The sequence below is a fragment of the Silurus aristotelis genome, assembly GCF_946808225.1.
Source record: "Silurus aristotelis genome assembly, chromosome: 21".
NCBI classification, from domain to species: Eukaryota; Metazoa; Chordata; class Actinopteri; order Siluriformes; family Siluridae; genus Silurus; species Silurus aristotelis.
In genome coordinates, this window is record NC_139594.1 from 11,017,306 (window position 1) to 11,038,688 (window position 21,383).

At 36.3% G+C, this 21,383-nt stretch overlaps 1 protein-coding gene across 2 annotated transcripts in view; it reads left to right on the forward strand.

Annotated features, from left to right (window-relative positions):
* csmd3b (CUB and Sushi multiple domains 3b) overlaps positions 1-21,383 on the forward strand; it is a 399,549-nt gene that overhangs the window by 266,155 nt on the left and 112,011 nt on the right. For both annotated transcript variants that reach the window (XM_083523961.1, XM_083523962.1), the window contains exons 22-25: positions 13,008-13,177; positions 14,647-14,803; positions 18,368-18,559; positions 20,266-20,392. In XM_083523961.1, the coding sequence (XP_083380087.1) occupies positions 13,008-13,177; positions 14,647-14,803; positions 18,368-18,559; positions 20,266-20,392 (646 nt within the window). The remainder of the gene's footprint in view (positions 1-13,007; positions 13,178-14,646; positions 14,804-18,367; positions 18,560-20,265; positions 20,393-21,383) is intronic.

Sequence of the window (21,383 nt, forward strand, 5' to 3'; positions counted from 1 at the left end):
TACCACAAAATATTTATATTTACTGAAAATAATATTCTCTTGTTGCTGAGAGTTGTATATTAGTTGTACATATTTTTTTGTGGTATATGCACACTATATACTCAATGGCATTGCAAAATCCAATAGAAAACCATAGTAATAATGAAAACATGGCAGTATGCAATAAATAGCACATTTTCTCAGAGGGTTTTACTTTCCACAAGTGACAAGGGTATTTGCCAACAGATGATGATGATGATGATGATGATGATGATGATTTTTATTATTATTATTAAGCAGATGATGCTTTAAACTCAGCAACTGGTCATGAAAGGAAAAAGGAAAATATAGGCTATAGTAATATAACAGAGAATAAGATAGAGGCTTTGGAGAGATATATATCCAAATTATGTGACAGTTTGCTATATTGCAGGAGGTATGATTAACCTCTATTACAGTGTTAGTTCTAAAAAAGGAAAGGCCTGTGTTTATGACGCTTCACTGTGGATCTCCGGTAGACCTGTGGTGGTCAAATATGGTGGTGTGTGGGTTAATCCAATCTGACTGGGTCTGACGGCTGAATCCTATTATGAGAGGATGACTGAATCTCCGGATGCATCCTCATAGTGTAGGTGGGTGCCAAGCCATGGTGTTAAGTTTTCCTATAAGCCATATTTTAGCATGATGGCTGTAATCTAGGCTAAAAGCTCAAGCCAATGTCTTCATGGTCACCTTCAAGTTTCTGCTTGCTTGACATCTGCCATAGGCTAATGCAGTGATTGGCTCTTGGCACTGCGCAGTCGCAGTGGGGATGAGTGTCGGTCATAAAGCATTCATCAAGCACAGACAGCATCTCTTTACACAGGTTATCCATGCATATCTGAAGACAGAGGATAAACAAGGTGGTAATAGGAATAATGGTGAACTTTCCACAGGTTTTAAACCTGCTGTGCTCATTTTTCTTTCTTTTTTTTTTGGAGTAGGCACTGGCCATTTTTCACATTACATGTACATTATTACCATAATTATCTACAATTTTCATCAGTATTTCATAATTTTGCTCTTTCTTTTTGCTAATACACACAGGGCCATAGTAAAGCCCTGAGAAAAGTCACTATCCACCTCCTTCTCAGGCCTTTCCAGTAACATTACATCAGTGCTTTCTTCAAGACAGACATATTGACCTCGTAAAAGACACCATAAGAATTAAATAGGAATTCCTGTCATGCACAGATAGTTCTGTGCATGACATCTGTATATCATATTCAACACAATCATATCCTACTAACAGAAGTGCTTTATTGTATACTATCAAAAAAATTAAATATACCTTTTATTCCATAATTTTATATACCTGCTAAAACTGATATTTTATTAGACTGATAATACTATTATACTATTCCAGGATCTACTAAACTAGTATAGAGTGTATTTGACACTTCAAAGCCCTTCTGTATGTCACCCTGGAAAAGGACATCTGAGCAAAGCTATAAAAGTAAAACTACTGAAACATGTATCCATAATATAAGTACAAATAGGCCAGGACCTAAGAGCAGTAACAAGTTAATAGCCTGTTAGAAATGCGTCTATGCATTTTTTTCCCCCTCTAATCCACCACCTGGGTGCTGTACAAAAAAGAGTCTTGGTGCATGTGTTGCACCTTGAAAGATTGGGGATCATGTTGAGCTAGAGGGATGTACAGAACTTGGTTTCACAGCAGGTTTGCGAGTGCCTGCAGGTAGGTAAGCGCTGCTCTGTTTTTGCAGGCAAGCTTCAATGTTCTAAATCAGATGCAAGCATCTACAGGTAGGAAGAGCATGTGCTGGGGTGATGTTCCAAAAAATATGTTTCCAAACCTTCCAGAAGCAAGTTGCTCAATATGACAAGGGATTAAATAAAATGTTTTTTTTTCCTATGTTTGTTTGTTTCTCAATTGTAAAATTGTCTGTATTCTCTAGATGATCTAAAAGAGAAACCTGCACAGCGGAGTTTTGTTAGCAATATGAGGAAAGAAAGATAAATGGTAGCTTGGCCAGAACAACCGCAGGATTTATCACCTAACGTTCTTAATATCCATTATCAGACCATTATGAGATACTGTGGACAGATAAATTGCCTGAGTTTCCTACTGCTTGTGACCTGATACACCTTTTTGAATTACTATCTAAAACTTTACCACAGATGGTTTCTCTTGTAAAAAACGTTCCAAGTTAGAGCCCCTATATAAGGACCACTAAATATCTAAAGATAACTTTAGATTTCCAACAGCAGTTCTAGCTTTGAAATGAATTGTATGTATGTTATGAATTAGCCTTTTACATGAAGGGTTTGGGAAATGATGGTATTATTTGAGAAATTCAATTCAATTCCAATGCTGCTACAGGATTAAATTGAATAGACAAGAAATTGCCAAAAGTCATACTTATATATAGATGTTTGTTATTTTTTTCGCTGGGTGCTCAAAATAATTATTTCTTAGTGGGTTAGAAGCTTATAGCTGTGCTTCAGTTCACAATTTGTCAGGAGAGTCTGTAAAGACAAGCACACTCGAGCTTTAGTGGTAATATTGGCAGCATTTGAGGGTTTTTTTTCTCCCAACTTTTGTCTTTATATTTCCCAAGCAGCGTTTTTATTTTGCCGTAACCATCTTGCGCAGATAACACATTCAACGGATTCACACTAGCTTTACAATCCGCTACTTTGGCCTCTCGTATGCTTGTTATGGTGCTGAAAGCAGTCCCTAGAGATGGATTGACCATGGCTTGTGCTGCAGTGGAGATAATAAAAGCCTAGATAAAACATGTATTGCAGCATATTTATATGTTAGGGTTATACTAACACATTACATAACCTAGTGTATCGTAAATGCAAGAAGAAAAACCCACAACTGTGAATTTAAAAGCCATAGAAACAGTTATAAAGCAGCCAGAAAGTCTATACAAAATGCATGATTAGTATGCCAACGGATAGCTTAATTCCGATGAAAATCAGAGAAAATATATAACAATTCAAGCCCTTTCTCTTCACAATGTTATTTCTGATAGGGTTTGTTCAGAAAACACAAGAGTTACACTGACCAGATTTAGGAGTTTTACTCAAAGTGCATGGTACTTTTACAAAGAGAAACAATAGATCGTTTTCATGCTTGTTAACTTTAATTTATACCTCCCGGATAAATCAAAGAGGCCGTGCAGTATGTTGTAGCTTGCAATCTATCTATTATAAAGCCATCATTCAAATTCAGATGGCATTTATGAGGGAGACACGTCTAAGAGGCTGCAGTAAGAGCAGTGTTAGTTACTGGATAGTGTATCAGAAATTCAGGAGAAAACATGCAGAATTAATTTCTTTGCTATTTTGATTTGATTCCCCACAATCAACTTGATTAATTTAATACCAAGAGTCACCTCGAGATATGTTTTACTACTAGTGGGCCCATGATGAAATCATGAAAATCATTTGCTTTCTATATTGCCAGACTTAAAAGAGAATTAATGTAGATGTTCAGTTTGGTGGAAGTTTTTATTTTTTACAATGTTAAATGTACTGTAAGGACAAGCTGTCATTGTGTGAGCTTGTGTCTAAGTGCTATTCTGCTGAACGATGTATCACCACATACACTTAATGTAGCCTCAGGCAAATGTGAACCCATCACAGGACATACTATTAAGTCAGAGATAGATGAGGTATAATTATAGTTGATCCTGTTGACATGTCTATCGGGTAAAGTACATTGGTGTGATTTAGAAGGTAAATTGATGGATGCATAAAACCAAGACAGCACAAATGATGTCTTAACATTTGATAGTAGTGCAAGTGGGATAAGGCCCACTTTTTAAATCCCCCTTTTAACCACAGTGGATTGACACAAATGCAGATCACTTGTCATGATTTAAGGGTTTATTGGTATAACAGTCATTTTTCTTTCTGAACTGTGTCAACTTGTGGCGGAACAAAATATGATGTGCTTCTTGTTTGGAAGAGTAATGTGAAATATTGAGGATGTGTGGTGCTTTATACAGTATTTCCATTTACATATTTACTCAATAAATAGAGCATAGAGATGATTTATAACCACAGAGCCCATGCTAAAGGTAGATAAAAGGTTGCCATCAAAATAAAATGATAGAATGTATGTATATTTCAAATCTCCTTCATTATCACCAATAACAAAATGGCCAGATGTCACAGTACAAATTGAAATTGAAATTATGTGAGTTAAACCGTTTGTTGAGGTTTTTGTTTGTTGAAAGTTTCTGAATATACAGTGTTGTTTATATAGGTCCTCCCATTTATGACTTTTTGAGATTTCTGTTGAAAATCATTGCTTCAGTCATTGCCTTCTTTAGATCAGATCTATAGTATAAGAGAGTCATGGCTAAACATTGTGCTCTGGTTTTTGGATGTTTTCAACTAGGATTCTGTTGGTGTTCCATCTTATGCGTGTGGGTTATATTTTGACAAGACATTTCACTTTGACATTTTCTATAGTGTACCATTTTATATTATTCTATTTAAATCCTGTGAAAGATGCAAACGATTTCACATGTTTAATGATACTGATACATCATTTTTAAAGGCTTTTATTATTTGACTTAGTTAGTCTAAAACTTTATGTTCCATTTTGTGTGAGAAGTCATAGATAAAAAACTTAATAAAAATAAATAAATACATATATTGTTACATACAAGTCAAGCTTGCAACACAAAGTTCCATTTTTCAAGTGTTCAACATTAGCATAGCTGTTGAGTCTGTAATACTGTATTTGAATTCACAGATATCTGTTATAGTGATTTTTTTGGTCCAAAAATTCCCTGAACAACATGTAGCATGCAAAATGTACTATATGGTTAAAAATATTGGGACCCGTGTAATGTGGTTCTTTCCCAAACTGTTGCTGCAAAGTTGAAAGCAAACAATTGCATAGGATGTCTTTGAATGCGATTTCATTACATTTTCTCTTCAGTTGAACTAGGAGACCCAGACCTGTCACAGTAAGACAATTTTTCCATGTGTGCAAAGTAAACTCCATGAAGATATGGTTTACATGGCTTGGTGTGGACGATCTAGAGTGGCCTGCTATAGAGCTCTGACCTCAACCCTTTAATTACCCTTGGGATGATTTGGAACACCTCAGGCCTCCACACCCTACATCATGACTAAACTAGAATCCTTGTGGCTGAATGAGCGCAAATCTCCACAACCACACTCCAAAATGTAATGGAACATCTTCCCAGAATAGAGGAGGTTATAATTCCAAATGGTGACTAAATCTGGAATGGGGTTATTCAAAACGCACATGCAAATCTAATGGTAATGTCTCCACAAACTTTTGTCTATATCGAGTATATGCCCTTACTTTGAACTCAGAAGAAAAAAGATAAAAATTTTGCAATAATAGATTTGTGAGCAGATGAAAGCCACTGACGAAGAAGCCAATTAACCAGAATAATAATCTATTCAAACATACTTTATTTAGGACTTTAAACATGTATTTGTTCAAAGGTTTAGATCAGACATTAAAATGGCAAGTAAAGCTTCAATGCACAAAAGCACAAAAGTACACGTAAGGCTTTGTCCTGCTTGGGTTGAATGTAAATGAAGATGTGTTTAGGATTAGACTTGCTGTTGGTAACACAAATATAAAATGTTGACAAATGGCTGTAACACCTTAAATTGCCTCAATTCCAATGAATGCAGTTAATAACATTTAGTCTGTTCCACACCTAACATTCTTTAATTTATCTGTGTGTGTGTGTGTGTGTGTGTGTGTGTGTGTGTGTGTGTGTGTGTGTGTGTGTGTGTGTGTGTGTGTGTGTGTGTGTGTGTGTGTGTGTGTGTGTGTGTGTTTTGAATAAGCTAATAAACAAATGTTTTGAACTCTTTAATATTAAATGATGCTCATGAAAGGTCTGAACCCCTTCCCCTCTTTTCATATTAGCAAATTACAAATGTTTTCTCTCATCTCACCCGTGTTTTTTCAGCTTGAGAGCTACACTTAGGTACAGAATTGTATTGAAAATGAGTTTTAAACCCCCAACCAAATGTAGAAATTATACATAGCGATTTAAAACAGTGTAATAAATGCAAATTTGAGAGTTATTTTAGCCTGAGGGCATTAAAAACTATCCATCTGGCAGGCATGTAGACTCAATAAACAGAGGAATTTTGAAAAGGTTCTTCTCAAAAGTTTTTAACATGCAACTGGACCCCTAAGAGTTCAGCATGCATTCAGTTAAATTAACAATAAATTGCATGCTCCTGTTGGATGAAGATATCTGTAACATGGACACAACACATACACCCGAGAGAAGGCAAGACTGTTCAATATGTCCTGTTATTTACAATCATTTTGGTAACTAAGGTTTTCTCTCTTTCCTCTTTTTTATGTAAATACAAACCAAAATACTTCATAAAAGATGACATGCCAGTTCACTAGACTTAAACCAAGCTTTAAATATATAATATTGCTTAATAAACTATTTATGCAATGCTTATGAATGTGTAATAAAGGCCCCCTACAACCAGTGTTACCCTATTTTTATGCTGCTATTTAAGGGACAAATCAGCACGATTAGTGTATATGCCAAAAATATATAGTGTTAACTGTTTATTCTTATTTGTATGTTGAAATCAAATGCATCAATCTTTCTGGGCTTTATAAATTAAAGGTTTCTTAAACTTTAAGATTGTCTGTACAGTAAGAAGTACTAATGCCTTGAGTTTTTTTTACATACAAGAGCTCTCTTTTTATTTAGGGACTATGACTAAATCCAAAATACTAAGTAGCTCACATGAACAGAAAACAAAAAGCTAAGGGATTTCAGATCAGTGCCCAGAATAGAAAGTTTGTTCCTATTTTGCACTCTGAGCATAGCTGAGCAAGACCTTGTATTCCCCCTCATCATCTTACCGTGTTCCATTTTTCTGTTGTTGTTGTTGCTTCAATTATATTCCGCATTTACAGCTCACAGTGGTAAAAATGCATATTCAGCAAAAAAAAGCAGTCAGAAGCTTTGCTCTCTTTTTCCTTTTATGTAAAAAAAAAAAATAAGTATTCACCTTTTGCCTCTGTACTCCAGTGAGATAAGAGCCCAGCGCTCCTCTAATCAGTGTAATTGGGTTAAACTGTAGTTATGGTGAACTTTGGGCCTATCATGCTCATGGAAAATGTCAATATTGCTCCATTAATATTCCATCAGCTGGCAGCATGTCTGCAGAGTGGTGGCTTTAGCGTGGTATCAGACTCCCCTGGTGGCTGTGGCCCATTTCTCTCTGGCATTAAGCAGTTTGCTTTTAATTTCAGGGTAAAAGGATGACAAAAGGATTTCCATTGATTACCATCAGCCATAAATGTCTGTGCCAGCTTAATCCTGCTTTAATGCTCAATGAAGATCAACATGGTGGGGTGGAGAGAAAAATAAAAACAGTGATGGGAGACAGGGAGCCAAGTGTTTGGTGTAGCTTTCAAATCAAGCGTGCATTACGTGTTGGCCACATAGATGCTGAATAGGTCCTCTGTGCCATCTGTCAGAGTGAAAGGAGGGGAGAAATGCCTTGTTAAAGCTGATGTAACAATGTGATAGAAAGACTTATGAGCAGAAGCTGTGTGCGTGTCTGTGCGTGTGTTTGTGTGCGCGTGTGTCTGTGTCTTTGATAGGCCATTGTGTGTATATAAGATTTTGAACGATTATAGAAGCCCACTTTGCACCTGCTCCCCAGCACATGTACACACTTAAACGTACACATACACAGACACAAATGGACCCACACACACACACACCATTTTCCTCAGTGCAGTGAGAACAGGTGTGATGTGTGTGGAATTTAAATCAGGCTGTGGAGCTCTGCTTGCCTGATTATCTGCCTGGGAAATTGTAACATTTGACCAAAGAGCACTGCATTGCAGATTCATCACTTTTTGTTCCTTCTCATTTTTTCTCTGTGAACCACAAGGTTAAACTCCTTTATAATACACGCGTTTGTTTGTTTGTTTTTTTTGTTTGTTTGTTTTCAATTGCACATGTGTCTTTCCAAATTGATTTGCCTCTTGATTTCCAGCTGCTACTACTACTACTACTACTATTACTACAGCTGATGCTACTATTCTACTACTGCTGAAACTACTATAATAATACTGCTGGTATTGCTTGTATGCTACTACTACTGCTGTGAATGCTGCTATACTACTATGGCTGCTACAACTACTATGACACTATTTGCTAAAATTATACTCCTCCTGCTACTGACTGTACTCTTACTTTGGTACACAAATTGGTTTTGTATTGCTACTGTTGTTGTTAATTTTACTGCTATTTTACGCTTCTATTATATTGCATCTGCTACAGCTATCTATTACCACTGTTGAATATACTGCTACTGCTGTTACTATACTTCTTTAGCTGTACCTGCTTTACTGGTGCTTGTACTGAAATCTGTTGGCTGCATGCTGTAACCTTTGTACTGCTACTACTACAATAGTGCTGCTGATTATATAATTATTTAAACAACTGCTATTTTTACAAGTACTACTATAGTGGCAACAATAGTAATAGTACTGCTTTGGCGACTACTATGCTACTATACTTCTTCTTTTGCATCCAAACTACTCCTGCAACTTGAATTACTATACTACTGTAGCTACTGCTACTTCTGTACCACTGCTACTACACTACTACGTCTACTGCTGCTTATACTGCTGTTATTACTACAATACTTTTAATAAATACTAATATTTAGCATCTGCACTCACTAAACTGGACAGGTATAGACAATCAGAGGATGGAATTATTATATAAATACATGAATGTGCAGGTTTACAGGTCATTCTAATAAAATAAATGTTCATTGAATTTAATTTAGATAGTAAAACCTCTTTGCAACAATGATTGATATGTTCAATCTATTGCATAAATCATTCATATGACATAAATGTGATATTTATGTGGAACTTTTAAAGTAGGTAATTTAGGGCTTGGTGATGAACAACACACTTAAAAGAAATTAATGATACCATTAAAAGACTAAGGCTATGTATAAGACGTACAGTCTTAGGTTAGTCTTTACAGGGTCACAGTGTTGTGTTCCACTTATATCTCCACTGCTGACAATCCCATCCATCTCTCCATCTTAATAAAGCTGCTAAGTAGGCTAAGCAAAGTGACTTGGGGCTCTTGCTGTCTGTGAGTTGACCCTCAAAGTAATGGTGGAAGAAGTGATATAAGGAAGGTTTTCAAAAGCAATTTTTAACTACACCTTGTTATCTTACATATTCCTGCCATGATGATAAATGCAAGAGAGAGGTTTTAAAGGTTTAGTACAGGGGTAGTGTCTTTTATATAAATATATTATCTACCTGTTAATATGCTGTAAATGAAGGAGTTTAGAAGGAATTCTGTAGTTATTTGGATCAAAGTAAAATGACATCAGACATACAAACACTGATTGTCTATTAGAACTGTAGAATGTGCAGATATATGACAGTTAAATGTTTATTTTTTTCACAGAATGAAAAGGGTACATATAGTACATCTAGAAATTTTGCAACAACATGCAATAAACTTTCTTTCGGCTTCTCCTGTTAGGGGTCCCCACAGCAGACCATCCGCATGTTTGATTTGGGACATGTTTTTACGCTGGATGCCCTTCCTAACGCAACCCTCCCCATTTATCTGGGCTTGGGACCGGCACTAAGGCTTGTGCAACCCTTATGGCTGGGGTTGGTTCCCTGACCAGGGATCGAACCCGGGCCGCAGCAGTGAGAGCGCAGCATCCTAACCACTAGATCACCAGGGGACTGCAACAACATGCAATACAGTGAAAAAAATTGTTATTCCTGTTCAGGTTTTTGTTCACTATCATTACTATTACGTTATGTGTTCCATGTTAACAATACAAAATAAAGTCACACCTTCAGGCAAACTTCACTGCTTTGAAACACACAATCCACCAGTAATAGAACACGTAATGCAAGACCACTTTGCGTGCAGCAAATTCGGTGGATGTTTGTGTCCGAAGACTGCTGTTTTGAGTAGTGTATTGATAATGTCAAATTGCTTTAGTCAGCACATTGGAGAAGCATTTTGTGCTCAACAAATGATGTCCTGCTGTGCAGAAAAATAATGCTCCCCTCGGATAGACTGCTTCTTATCAGATTGTCCTTTTATGGAACTGGGTAACTGGTTTAACAAAATAGAAATAATAGCTCACTCTAAGCAATGGGGATTTTTTTTACCTTAATATATTTAATATCTGCCATAAGAATTATATTTACAAAGTACGGTTTTGTTCTGGTTTTATTTTGTTTTTTTATCAGCAGTAACCAAATATATATAGTTTTACAATATAATTAAATAGTGATGAATTGGCATATATTGTGTATTATACTGTAAGCAGACACGTACCAGTGTGAAGTGTCATTCAATGAATAGATATGCACAAAGTGACAGGTAATTAGTGAGACTCGCATTGGGGACTGTGCCAGATCATTAATTCACACGCATTAGAATGCAGACATGGCAAACTCTGGAGATTAAACCCTGCAATGATGGTGCCTTAGAGACTAATGATGGCGGCTTCGAAGTTTTCTGTCCCCATATCTTTTATAGCGCTTGATGTATTCCTCCAACAGCCAAGAGTCTTGTGTAGGTATCATACTCCCTCCAGCTCCCACCAGCTCTCTCAGCTTTCCCAGTCCCCCAGCTACATGCTGACTTCTTTTTCAGTCACTACCACTAATCATACACACTCCTCTTGTGACCTCACACTGGCTGGTTGCAGCAGCAAATTGAAATGGGACTGGAAGTGTTCTTTGTTTTGCATCTTATTACAAGAAGAAGCTGATTGAAACCTCATTCAAATATAGCAGTCAGTTTCAGCTGAATAAATGTGAACAGTCACAGCTCAGGGACTCACAAAGGGTCCAACAAAGAAAAAAAGAAGGGAAGCAGGTAGAGATCACTTTTTCCATGTAAGAAAAACAACAGCACAGCAAAAAATAAAAATAAATGCAACGAGACTCCCATAGCTTTTATGCACTTTTCTCAGATATTTTCTCTTCCATGCCTTATCTGAATAAAGATATAGACCATTTTGTTTTGTTAAAGAGAAATGTATGGAGTAAATCACATCATCCATTGCTTAATGGTGCATTTTGCAATTGTTGCAAGTCACCAAATGCTGTACTGTGTCACCAGGGGGTGTAACTACTTGCCATAGTATCTTTTATTAGTGGGTGCTATGAGTAGCATTCCACTTTCGAGAGAAAATTAAAGGCCAGGTCAGGTGAGCATTCTTAACTTTGTCATAATGCTGGACATTCCCATTTCTAGTAAGCAACGATTGCTGTATGGTCTCTGATCACTTTTTGTTGCTGCAAATTATTATATGTATGAATATAGCTTGATGATGCATATTACAGCATGCTCACCTATTGTTGATTTTGTAACAAAGCTACATTAGTGTTTTATTACTTTTATTATTTTTAATATTGTTATTTATAAATTAAAGAAAAATGTAAACCTAGCTATGACACTACGTTGTTTACAAGTCAACTATATAGGACAACGCAGGCTGACGTAAAACTCAGAGTACTGCTACAAATACGGTAGTGGCATGATATAAACAAAACAAGATAATGAAGATAAACCCAGATAAGACTACAGGATGATGTTAATCAGTTGTGCAATTTTTTTAATCATATAATTAAATATCTAAATTAGAAAACTACCGTATTTTTCGGACTATGATACTTTTTTTACTACCGATACTTTTTTCCTACGTTTTGAACCCCACGGCTTAAACAACATGGGATAACTCGACTCCAGTTGCAACAGAAATCATATAAGCACAGACAGGTTTCCAAAACTCAAGCTTATTTATTTTTCTTGGCAACAGCGTTAAGGGTTAGTCAAAGAAACTTAGAAATGTGCATCAGAAAATAATAAGGACATAATCCTCAGTCTTACACACATGCAGTAATACCGGAAGAATGCAGTGCCAGGTACCGCTATGCTTCTAAAGGAAGCGCAACATATTTCACCCTTTACACCGTGTGTAACGTGTCTTTTATTAAAGCCTGTGTAAAGTACATTAGTGTAGACAGATTATAGACAGGTGCGGCTTATTTATGTTAAAAATAAAAATATTTGTAAAATTCAGTGGGTGCGGCTCATATAAGGGTGCGCTTTATAGTCCGGAAATTACGGTACCAACTTTTTTTGAACTCTCTGAAATAAATGTGTATTATCATAGAACTTTCATGTGACACTGAGTTATTTGTATTCCTTTCAGCTCAGAACATTACCGACACGGCTTTCCATGTAAAACTCTTAAACAAAATATGTTAACTATATATCTAATAATATGTAAGCTGATGTGTAAAGAGAAAAGAAAAGCAGTGTGGCTCACTAAAGAATTCATATCATTGTAGACTGGTTTTAGAGTGGAGAATGTAAAGGTATTTTGCTAAATGGAGGCTGTAACATAGTGATTTATTCAAAATATGACACTGGTAATATCATAACATGGCAGAGTGTAGAAAGAAACGACGCAGGAGCATTAAATAAATCAGCCTGGTTTCGGGGTTTTATGTGCCTCCAACTCTCCTGCTTTTATGTGTGATATGGGTATTTATCTAACTGTTTTTACTGTTTGTTGTTTGAATGAGTCTGTTTTTCACTGTTATCATAGGATTCACCTCTTTCAGCAAGTTGTCGAAATTTTAACTAACAAAGCAAACCAAAGAAGTCAATTTTAGTTTTCAGATTCACCCTTTACAGAACATTTGTCTTGTCCAAACCAATCAGTCAGCAAAAAGTCTAGTATAAGGTCTCCTTATAAGCTTTTACACTTGCAAAATGTCCATGTGGTGTAGTTATGAGCTCAAGTATAGCTGTAGGATGAAATATGACATATGTAATGGTAGAGTAATTGAACAGCTTGATATCATGATGGTTGCTGACTTTTTCGATCACTGCAATATTACATTCTTTATTCCAATGCTCCATGTTTTTGTTTCTCGTGTCTAGCTGAGTGCGGCTCATCTGTCTTCAACAATGAAGGGATTCTCTTGTCACCAAATTACCCCATGAACTACGACAACAACCATGAGTGCATCTACAGTATCCAAGTGCAGGCTGGGAAAGGAATCAACATATCGGCCAGAACCTTTCATCTGGCCCAGGGGGACATCTTGAAGGTAATTCCATTTTCTCTGCACAGTTCTTGGTCTGGAAAGCCATATGTATGAGTATTCTCTGTAGTCATAGCATTAGCATACAGAATGCATCAGTGTGGGGAGCTGTATTCTAAAGCCCAGAAATTGACTTTACATTTTTATTATCTGTACACCAACAATTAGCATTCAATGACTGCAGGAACCTCCAGAGATTTTCAGCATTTAGTCTATTTTCTTGCAAAATGATTGTATATATATATATATATATTCCATCCTTCCAGAATATGAACATCGAAAGAAGGAAGAAGCCCAGAGCTTTGCTTACAGTTTCCTTTTAGAATCTTCAAGCTTCAAAGAAAATCATTACATACTGATTGGCTATTCAAGCATTTTCTACCATGTACCGAGGGGGAAACTGAGACCACAATTAAATAGTTCCTGTGTCTCCCAGCTGCCCAAGCATACACTAGAACTTATAACACAGTAAAAAGGTATTTGAGGGCATTTAGAAACAGTCTAACACACTACTGTATCTCATAACTTAGAAGAAAGGCATGTGAGGGCATCTAGAAACAAACTTACACAGTTCAAAGAAAACAAAGTAGAAACAGTTACAGATACATTTTCCCAATACACTACCGAAAACAGTTAATAGAGATTATTAATGTAAAGAAAGAGACACATTGGCTTAGCAGTGTATTCACACCTCTTGAACCTTTTCACATTTTGTAGTCTTACAGCTTGGAACTGAAATTGACTTAATTGGTCTTACAGCCTATGTCATTAATCTACAGAAGTAATGTTGGCAGGAGAATCACTGTGGTTTGCAGAATTATAAAAACAACCATAACATTTGTGAATTCTCCCTATTGCTACTTATTCCACAGCCATTAAAAACAGTTTGTTGCATCATTTGCACTTGGCCTCTTGTTTGCTTCTCTGACTGATGCTTCCTTTATCTGGTTGGGCAGTTGGACAATTTTTGTTTAATTTTTTAGCAACAAATAATAATTTTGCTTTTTTGGATGTTTAAAATTTCAGATCACCAGACTCTAATATTTTTACAGAACTTTGTATTTGGACTTGATTTTTTAGACTTAATGTTTTAAGTTTAATTGCTCTTGGTCTTTGTGGTGCTGTTTGTTAAGATGTGTTCTCTTGGGACCTTCCAGAGATGAGGACATGCAACACTGTAATTCCAGAGGTATTGAAAACAAGCAACTCTGTAATTGCATTAATTTAGTTTCACAGCAACAGGAGTGGAATACGAATGCAATCAACTGTGCCTATATAAAATGTAGTTACCATATCTAAACAAGAAGAAACATCATTTTGTCTCACGGTGTACTTCACACTGCACACTGTGTATGGCTTTAATCAAAGTATGACTTATGTTTTGATGTCCGTTTGGTCCAACTCACACTGTTGCCTCAATCAGCTTTGTGTTTTTATTTTTATTTACACTATGAATTATTCCCTATATTTTGTAGATCTATGATGGAAAAGACAACGCAGCTCATGTGCTGGGAGCCTTCACAGGTTCTGCAATGCTGGGCATAACACTTATCAGCACTTCCAATCACCTGTGGCTGGAGTTTTACTCAGATGCTGAGGCCACCGGAGAAGGATTTAAACTCGTCTACTCTAGTAAGAATTAAATCCAGTACTTCCACACACAGCGTATTTGAGCTCAGGTTTCATCCCTATAATCAAATAGTAGTAATAAAACCATTTATAATGGTAAGTCTTACTCACATTAATAATCTTTCTTCAGTTTGTCTTCTTGTGCCAGTAAGCATGGACATTTTCTAGCAGCACTGCCAAACCCATCCCAGTAAAACAGCAGTGTATGTATGTGTGGATTTTTTTCCTGTAACCACCTACCATTTTGGGAGAAAAACTGCTGCTCATTTGCAAATATTATGTAAATCTTAACTAAAATCGACAAGTGGCTGCTTTTGCCTTGTGGATAATATGTACACTCCAGTTTCTACCTTAAACAGGTGATTTGCGAAATGACTACATCAAAAATGTGCACTTTATATTCTACCCCCTGTAGTACTAATATATTCCCATGCCTGAATTGGCAGGGGTGTAACATGACAAGGAACACATGAGTGAGTTACACACACAGTGCAGAGGCCTGGTATGGAAAGTAAAAAAAACTTTTGTTAAGCATTTAACCTTTATTGAAGCACAACATGTAGTGCATAAAAAAAAGCACACATTATGAAGTTACCAAAAAGAAGGGGACACTCGAAACACATAAAGCTTTAGGTAGCTCAGAGGGATTATGTATGAGGGCACTGCGAGAATAAAACTTCCCTTTTTACTGACCTTGTCTTCGCCTTTTTGAAGGCAGTTGAGCAAGTATCCAGTTCACACTTTGCTAATACTATTGTGTCCATGGAATTCAGCAGGGTTTTATTTGCAGCGAGGGAGAATGCATTAACCTGCTGGTAGGCTATCTTGCTTAAAATCAACTAAATCCCTGTCTGTCTGCAATTCCATTCCACCTGCAGGATTAGCCATTTGAGTGCATAATAAAGGTCAGATAGAGCCATGAGAAGGTGAAGCCGCCACAGATCGCCCAGACACTGTAATTTAGCCACCAAATGAAGACAGGGGAGTGAATGAAAATGAATTAAAATGGCTTCGTTTATGTAGTCTTTTGTGCTACTAGGAAAGTACTGTTAGACAATGGCCTGTAATCAACTTGTAATCAAGCCTGCTGGGCACAATGTGGTTATTTGGACTGCTTCTTCTCACTGCTCGAAGCACAGAGCTGTCACAGTTCGCACACAGCATAATTTCCAAATAAAGATAGGCTATCTAAGTCCTTATATGCAGTTAGGGTTCATTATTATGGCGAGTCAGTTAACTGATCTCTGGATAGCTTCTTGTAGTATGACGCAGCAACTGCATTTCACAGAGCAGTGATCTTGCACCAAGCGGAAAAATCCTCAGTGGTATCAGTAAATAAGAATTGTTAGCAGAATTGTGTTATTATTTGGTTTATCAAACATGCAGCACAAATGGCCGTGCATCGACTTTATTTTCTGCCTTTTGTGCAATGAGAGTGTGATAAGAGTAATGATTATGGAAGTTAATAGGAAGTGTTGCACAGCAAGTGGGCCTACACTGTTCTAGATACTGCAGCTCCATTAACCAAGCACTTAATCTTAATTGTTCTGCCTGCTTAGTGAGCGATTGGCTCTGCCCGCACAACACAGTGAGATCTTAACACAAATTGTCTTCTATAATGATTACACTAATGACAGACCTCTTGAGCTCTGACGTCACATAGGGTGGATAACGTACCACTAGATTTCACTGATTGTGGTAGTATCAGCTGAACAAAGGCAGACTAAATGATTTAAACAGTGATTTGGAATGCATCATACTGTGGCATGACATGGAATGCTATGTTTATTATTTGTATTACATTTGTGTAAAATGCATGTAAATATTTAAAGAGCAAAATATCCTACCCATATTGAACAGGCAGATACAGTATAATCTACATTTAATAAAAGATGTTCTAGATAATTACAATATTCTGTTCATCGGAAGCACTTGGAAACTTAGATCTAAATAAATCTGTTGTAGAGTTTATTTATCATAAATTGCCTCATGTCATCTGTTCTGATTTTACATTAATAAAAATTCAAACTCATTTTGTCTAAACTGCATTGTATACAATACACATAACCTATGTGTCAATGATAGAAATAGAGTTTTTTTCTTTCTGAATTCTGAAGAATCATTTTTCTTTGTTTCGATCAGGACAAAATAAATGGAATAACAAATTTTTGTAAATACATAGGTATGTATGGATTAAGTCAGTCAAGTTTCATGGTGGAAATATTGTTATAGTAGTTATTCAGTCACCTAAAATTGCCAGCAGTGAACAGTATATTTTGCAAGTATTTCTACTTTATCAGAATTTTTTTTTTTTTTTTTCGGCAAAGTTTTACTTTACTACATAAAAAAAAAATCATGCTGTTGCTTTAAAGTGAATACATGAAATGCTAACCTGTCACAAGTCCCCAAGCGTAACCCCAAGATACTTGTACATGAGAATGAGAAACTAAATAGCATAAATTTTTTTTATATAGTTCTCATAGATCAGTATTTTTATTTTGATACCTAAATTTATTCAAATACAAGTTCTTTTATACTTTTGCTTAAATGAAAATGTAAAACGAGCACTTTTACTGGAGTAATATGTAAAGGAGGGGATTAGAAAAGAAATGGGCTTCTTCATCAACCCCTGAATTTTGCTTTACTTTGAGTAAGACTTCAAAATGGGCTTCATTTAAACCCCAACAGAACCAAAATGTTAAAGATGTAGCCATAATGACTAAAACATTCAAATAGAAATTGTTCATTTAAGCAGTAATTGCAGACTGTGTACAGTAAAAGGTTAACTGTACAAACAAACTGCTTTGTAATTTCCCTGAAGCACATGAATTCATCAGTGTTTTAGCATGTGATCATAAATTCATAAATCTTCTTGACTATGATAATAGGTGACACATCCACTACAACATTCACAGTTTTGTGATGCATTTATCTTGACGTAGGTTAACTGTTTTCCCAAAAGTAACATGACTGTGGGATTGAAAAAAGCTACTTAAGCGTACTGCTTATTACATAACAATGGGCAGTAGGAAGGAGAGAATTATATTGAAAATTGATTTTACATGCAATTAAATGTGATTTTAAAGTGCCACTGACTCTGGACCTCTATCTATATAAAATATTATCACACTTTAGGTGGAATCGTCCTAGTGTGGTTTATAGGAGCCTGTATATCCTATCACACTATAGTATGGGTCAGGTATAATTATACTATATTATATTATATTATATTATATTATATTATATTATATTATATTATATTATATTAAAATATATTATTATATTATATTATTATATTATATAATATTATATTTTATATTATATATTATATTATATTATATTATATTATATTATATTATATTATATTATATTAAAATATATTATATTATATTATATTATTATATTATATAATATTATATTTTATATTATATATTATATTATATTATATTATATTATATTATATTATATTATATTATATTATATTATATTATATTATATTATAATAAATCATTTCACTGTCTTTGAAAAATAAGTGCTCCTAAGCATTGTGATCTATGTGTGTTTCAGGCTTTGAGCTGTCACATTGTGAGGATCCTGGTGTGCCCCAGTTTGGCTTCAAGGTAAATGACCAGGGTCACTTCTCTGGCAGCACCATCACCTACAAGTGTGACCCAGGCTACACCCTGCATGGCAGCAGGATACTTAAGTGCATGACAGGGGAGAGACGTGCCTGGGACAACCCTCTGCCTTCTTGTATAGGTAAGATGGAGACGCATAGAAATGGTTTTTTTATTCTTTACATTTTCACCATTAGAACAAGCGGTAAACAATTCTTAGTCTTAGTGATTGTATTCTAAAAGTTGTGTTATTTAGGAATTTATAGGTAGGTTGCAAAGTCATGGAAACAAAAATAGAACATTAATGATTGAGTGAAAAAAATTGCCAGCATTTATGGAATTACGGAACCTTGACTTGTTGAACCCTTCCACATGTTGACAATTTCACTCCGCAAACTCATGTATCGGAGCTAATCTTAGAGCCCCAAGTGAGCCATGCATTCGCAAGGGTGAACACAAGGTTGTGCACGGTTATACATGCACATTTTGATGGATGGTAATTAGACACTATAGGCCTCTGAAGAGCCAAACAATAGAATGTTCACAGACCCGAGATCAGATGTGGCCAGTGATAGATTTTGAGGGAAAAATTCATCTCAAAGCTCATGTCCGAATCTCTACATCTAGGTCATGAGAGCACATAGATTCTTGTCTGGCTGTCTCTGTCTTAACTTTCTGTTAAAATAAGACACACCCAGGGGTAATGTTTGTTCTTTCTTGCGTATAAATGATGGACAGTGTTCCTACCTTGAAGTTTTCAGACTAATATTTTTCAGACAGATCTCCCAGCATTAATAATGGATGCTCAATAATGTGAGGGCTGTTTTATTTTCAGCATGACGGCTTATCATTATTCTCCCCCATTACTCTTCGTTTTTTATTGCAGATAAAATATTTAATATTTTTTTCTTTCAACCCCACCCAGTGATCTGAGGTGTGGATGATGCAATGAGTCTTGATTTAAATCATGTTTTCTTTCTCAAAAAGAGTTTATTATAAAAAAGATAGAAACGTTGCATGTTAGGCAATGAAGAAGTTAAGAAGTGAGATTGTAAATAATTTGTGGTCTAGTCAGCAGTGATGCTCTTCGACACATCTCAGATCTGCCATGCTGTGGTAATTGAGTTGGGTAAACATGGGATTGTCTGGGCTTCAGACTGATCTCCACCAGTTTATTGCCTAGATTCCCGATGCCACTGAGTGGCCAGTCAGTGCAGATGGAGTGCTGCAGACGTGTGATTGAGCAGCTGCCATGATAAGCCGTGAGTGCGGCTCAGTGTTGGTTTGGAGGAGGCTCCTCTTGCACACTTGTCTAAAAAACACTCTAATGTTCAGATTAATCAAGACCCGTTCTGAACCCTGTTATTCAGGCTTCAGTGAAGTGTGTGTCCATTGTTTGTCATGTAGATAGCTTATGCAAATGAGGGCCTGTTGAAAGAAAATGCTGATGTGAGCTCCATTAGCAAACGATGCCCACCTCCATAAAGGCTCCCGACTTGAAACATGCACAGTGCGTGCAAAGTGGAAGAATAACAGGTGGTAGAGGAGAGAGCCAAACCTTTAAGTTTGTTATTAGGTGCTGAACTACTCTGCTGGCACGTGTGTCTAATTCAAAGACGTCTAGAATTAGAATCCCTGCGTTTCTCTGACATGAGCTGTCCAGTGGGATGCTGAGAAAAAAGAACAGAAGAGAGAAAGACAGTCAATAGCCAACAGTGTTTACTGAGGTCTACAGGTCTCTTTAAGAGGTTTTGAGTGATGATTCACACAGAGTTTGAATTCGGCAACTTGCCTTTTATTTGACTCCTGTGAACATTTCCTTTCTCCTTCTTCCTCTTCTTCACGCAGCTGAATGCGGAGGACGTTTTAAAGGCGAGTCATCGGGCCGGATCCTGTCCCCTGGATACCCTTTCCCTTACGACAACAACTTGCGTTGCACTTGGGTCATTGAGGTGGATTCAGGCAACATCGTCAGGTGCCACTCAGCATTTCCTCACACATGTTCAGAGACGCTTCACCACTCATCGCTTAAATCAATATCTCACCAACCCCATTCAATTCTAACCTGTATATATGTGGCTGTAGTCTGAAACGAGTGCTCTTTAACTATTTATATGCTTCTTACACCGCAACAACGAACATCAATATCTCATCTATATGGAGACAAGCAGACATCAAGAGAGTGGATGCTTGCCTCGCAAATCTCAACCCAGCTCTAGGCATTATGTCTAAAATGCCATTTATAGATTTAGTTATTATAGCTGCATGAGGTTAAAAGCAAAGCAACCTTGAAAGATAAGATAATGTGTCCTCTCATGGCAGCAAAAGCCTTTGTGAAATCAGATATTTATTCATTACTTTTTCATCTGTCCTCACATTCTCATGCAGACTGATTTGCAGAATTATTACTAAGAGCCGCAGCACAGGCACTGCAGAAGTAGCGCACAATTATTGCATTCTGGAGCTCATTGCTAGCAATGAAATGATGTGAGGGTGCTTAATTTCAGTCTGGTCACTGTGCTGAATTTTGACCAAATTACCATTTGCAGTTGGGTTTTTTTGCATCGTTTGTTGAAAATTTACAGATATTCCTTTAAACCGAATATATGTATAATGGCCCAGACACAGGGGCAATTCATTCAGATGTGTTTCAGATGTAATCTGCAGTAGATGAATTTACTAAAATGCATTTAGATGCACTAAAGCAATAGAATTTTCACAGGATGTGAACCACAATCAAAATCACGCTTTATCAGGTTGCATTATTGCTTCTTAGATTCTAAGGTGACACAGGAACATGGGAGGAATCACTGTCTCAAAAACAATGTCATAAGACGTTTAAAACTCTAAAATTAAGATTGACCAGGTATTGATTAATTTTCTATAACAGCAGCTTTGACATTAGTGCCAGCTGTAAATATTAACGCACTTGTTTTGATATAATATTGTTTCTATGGTAACAGCTT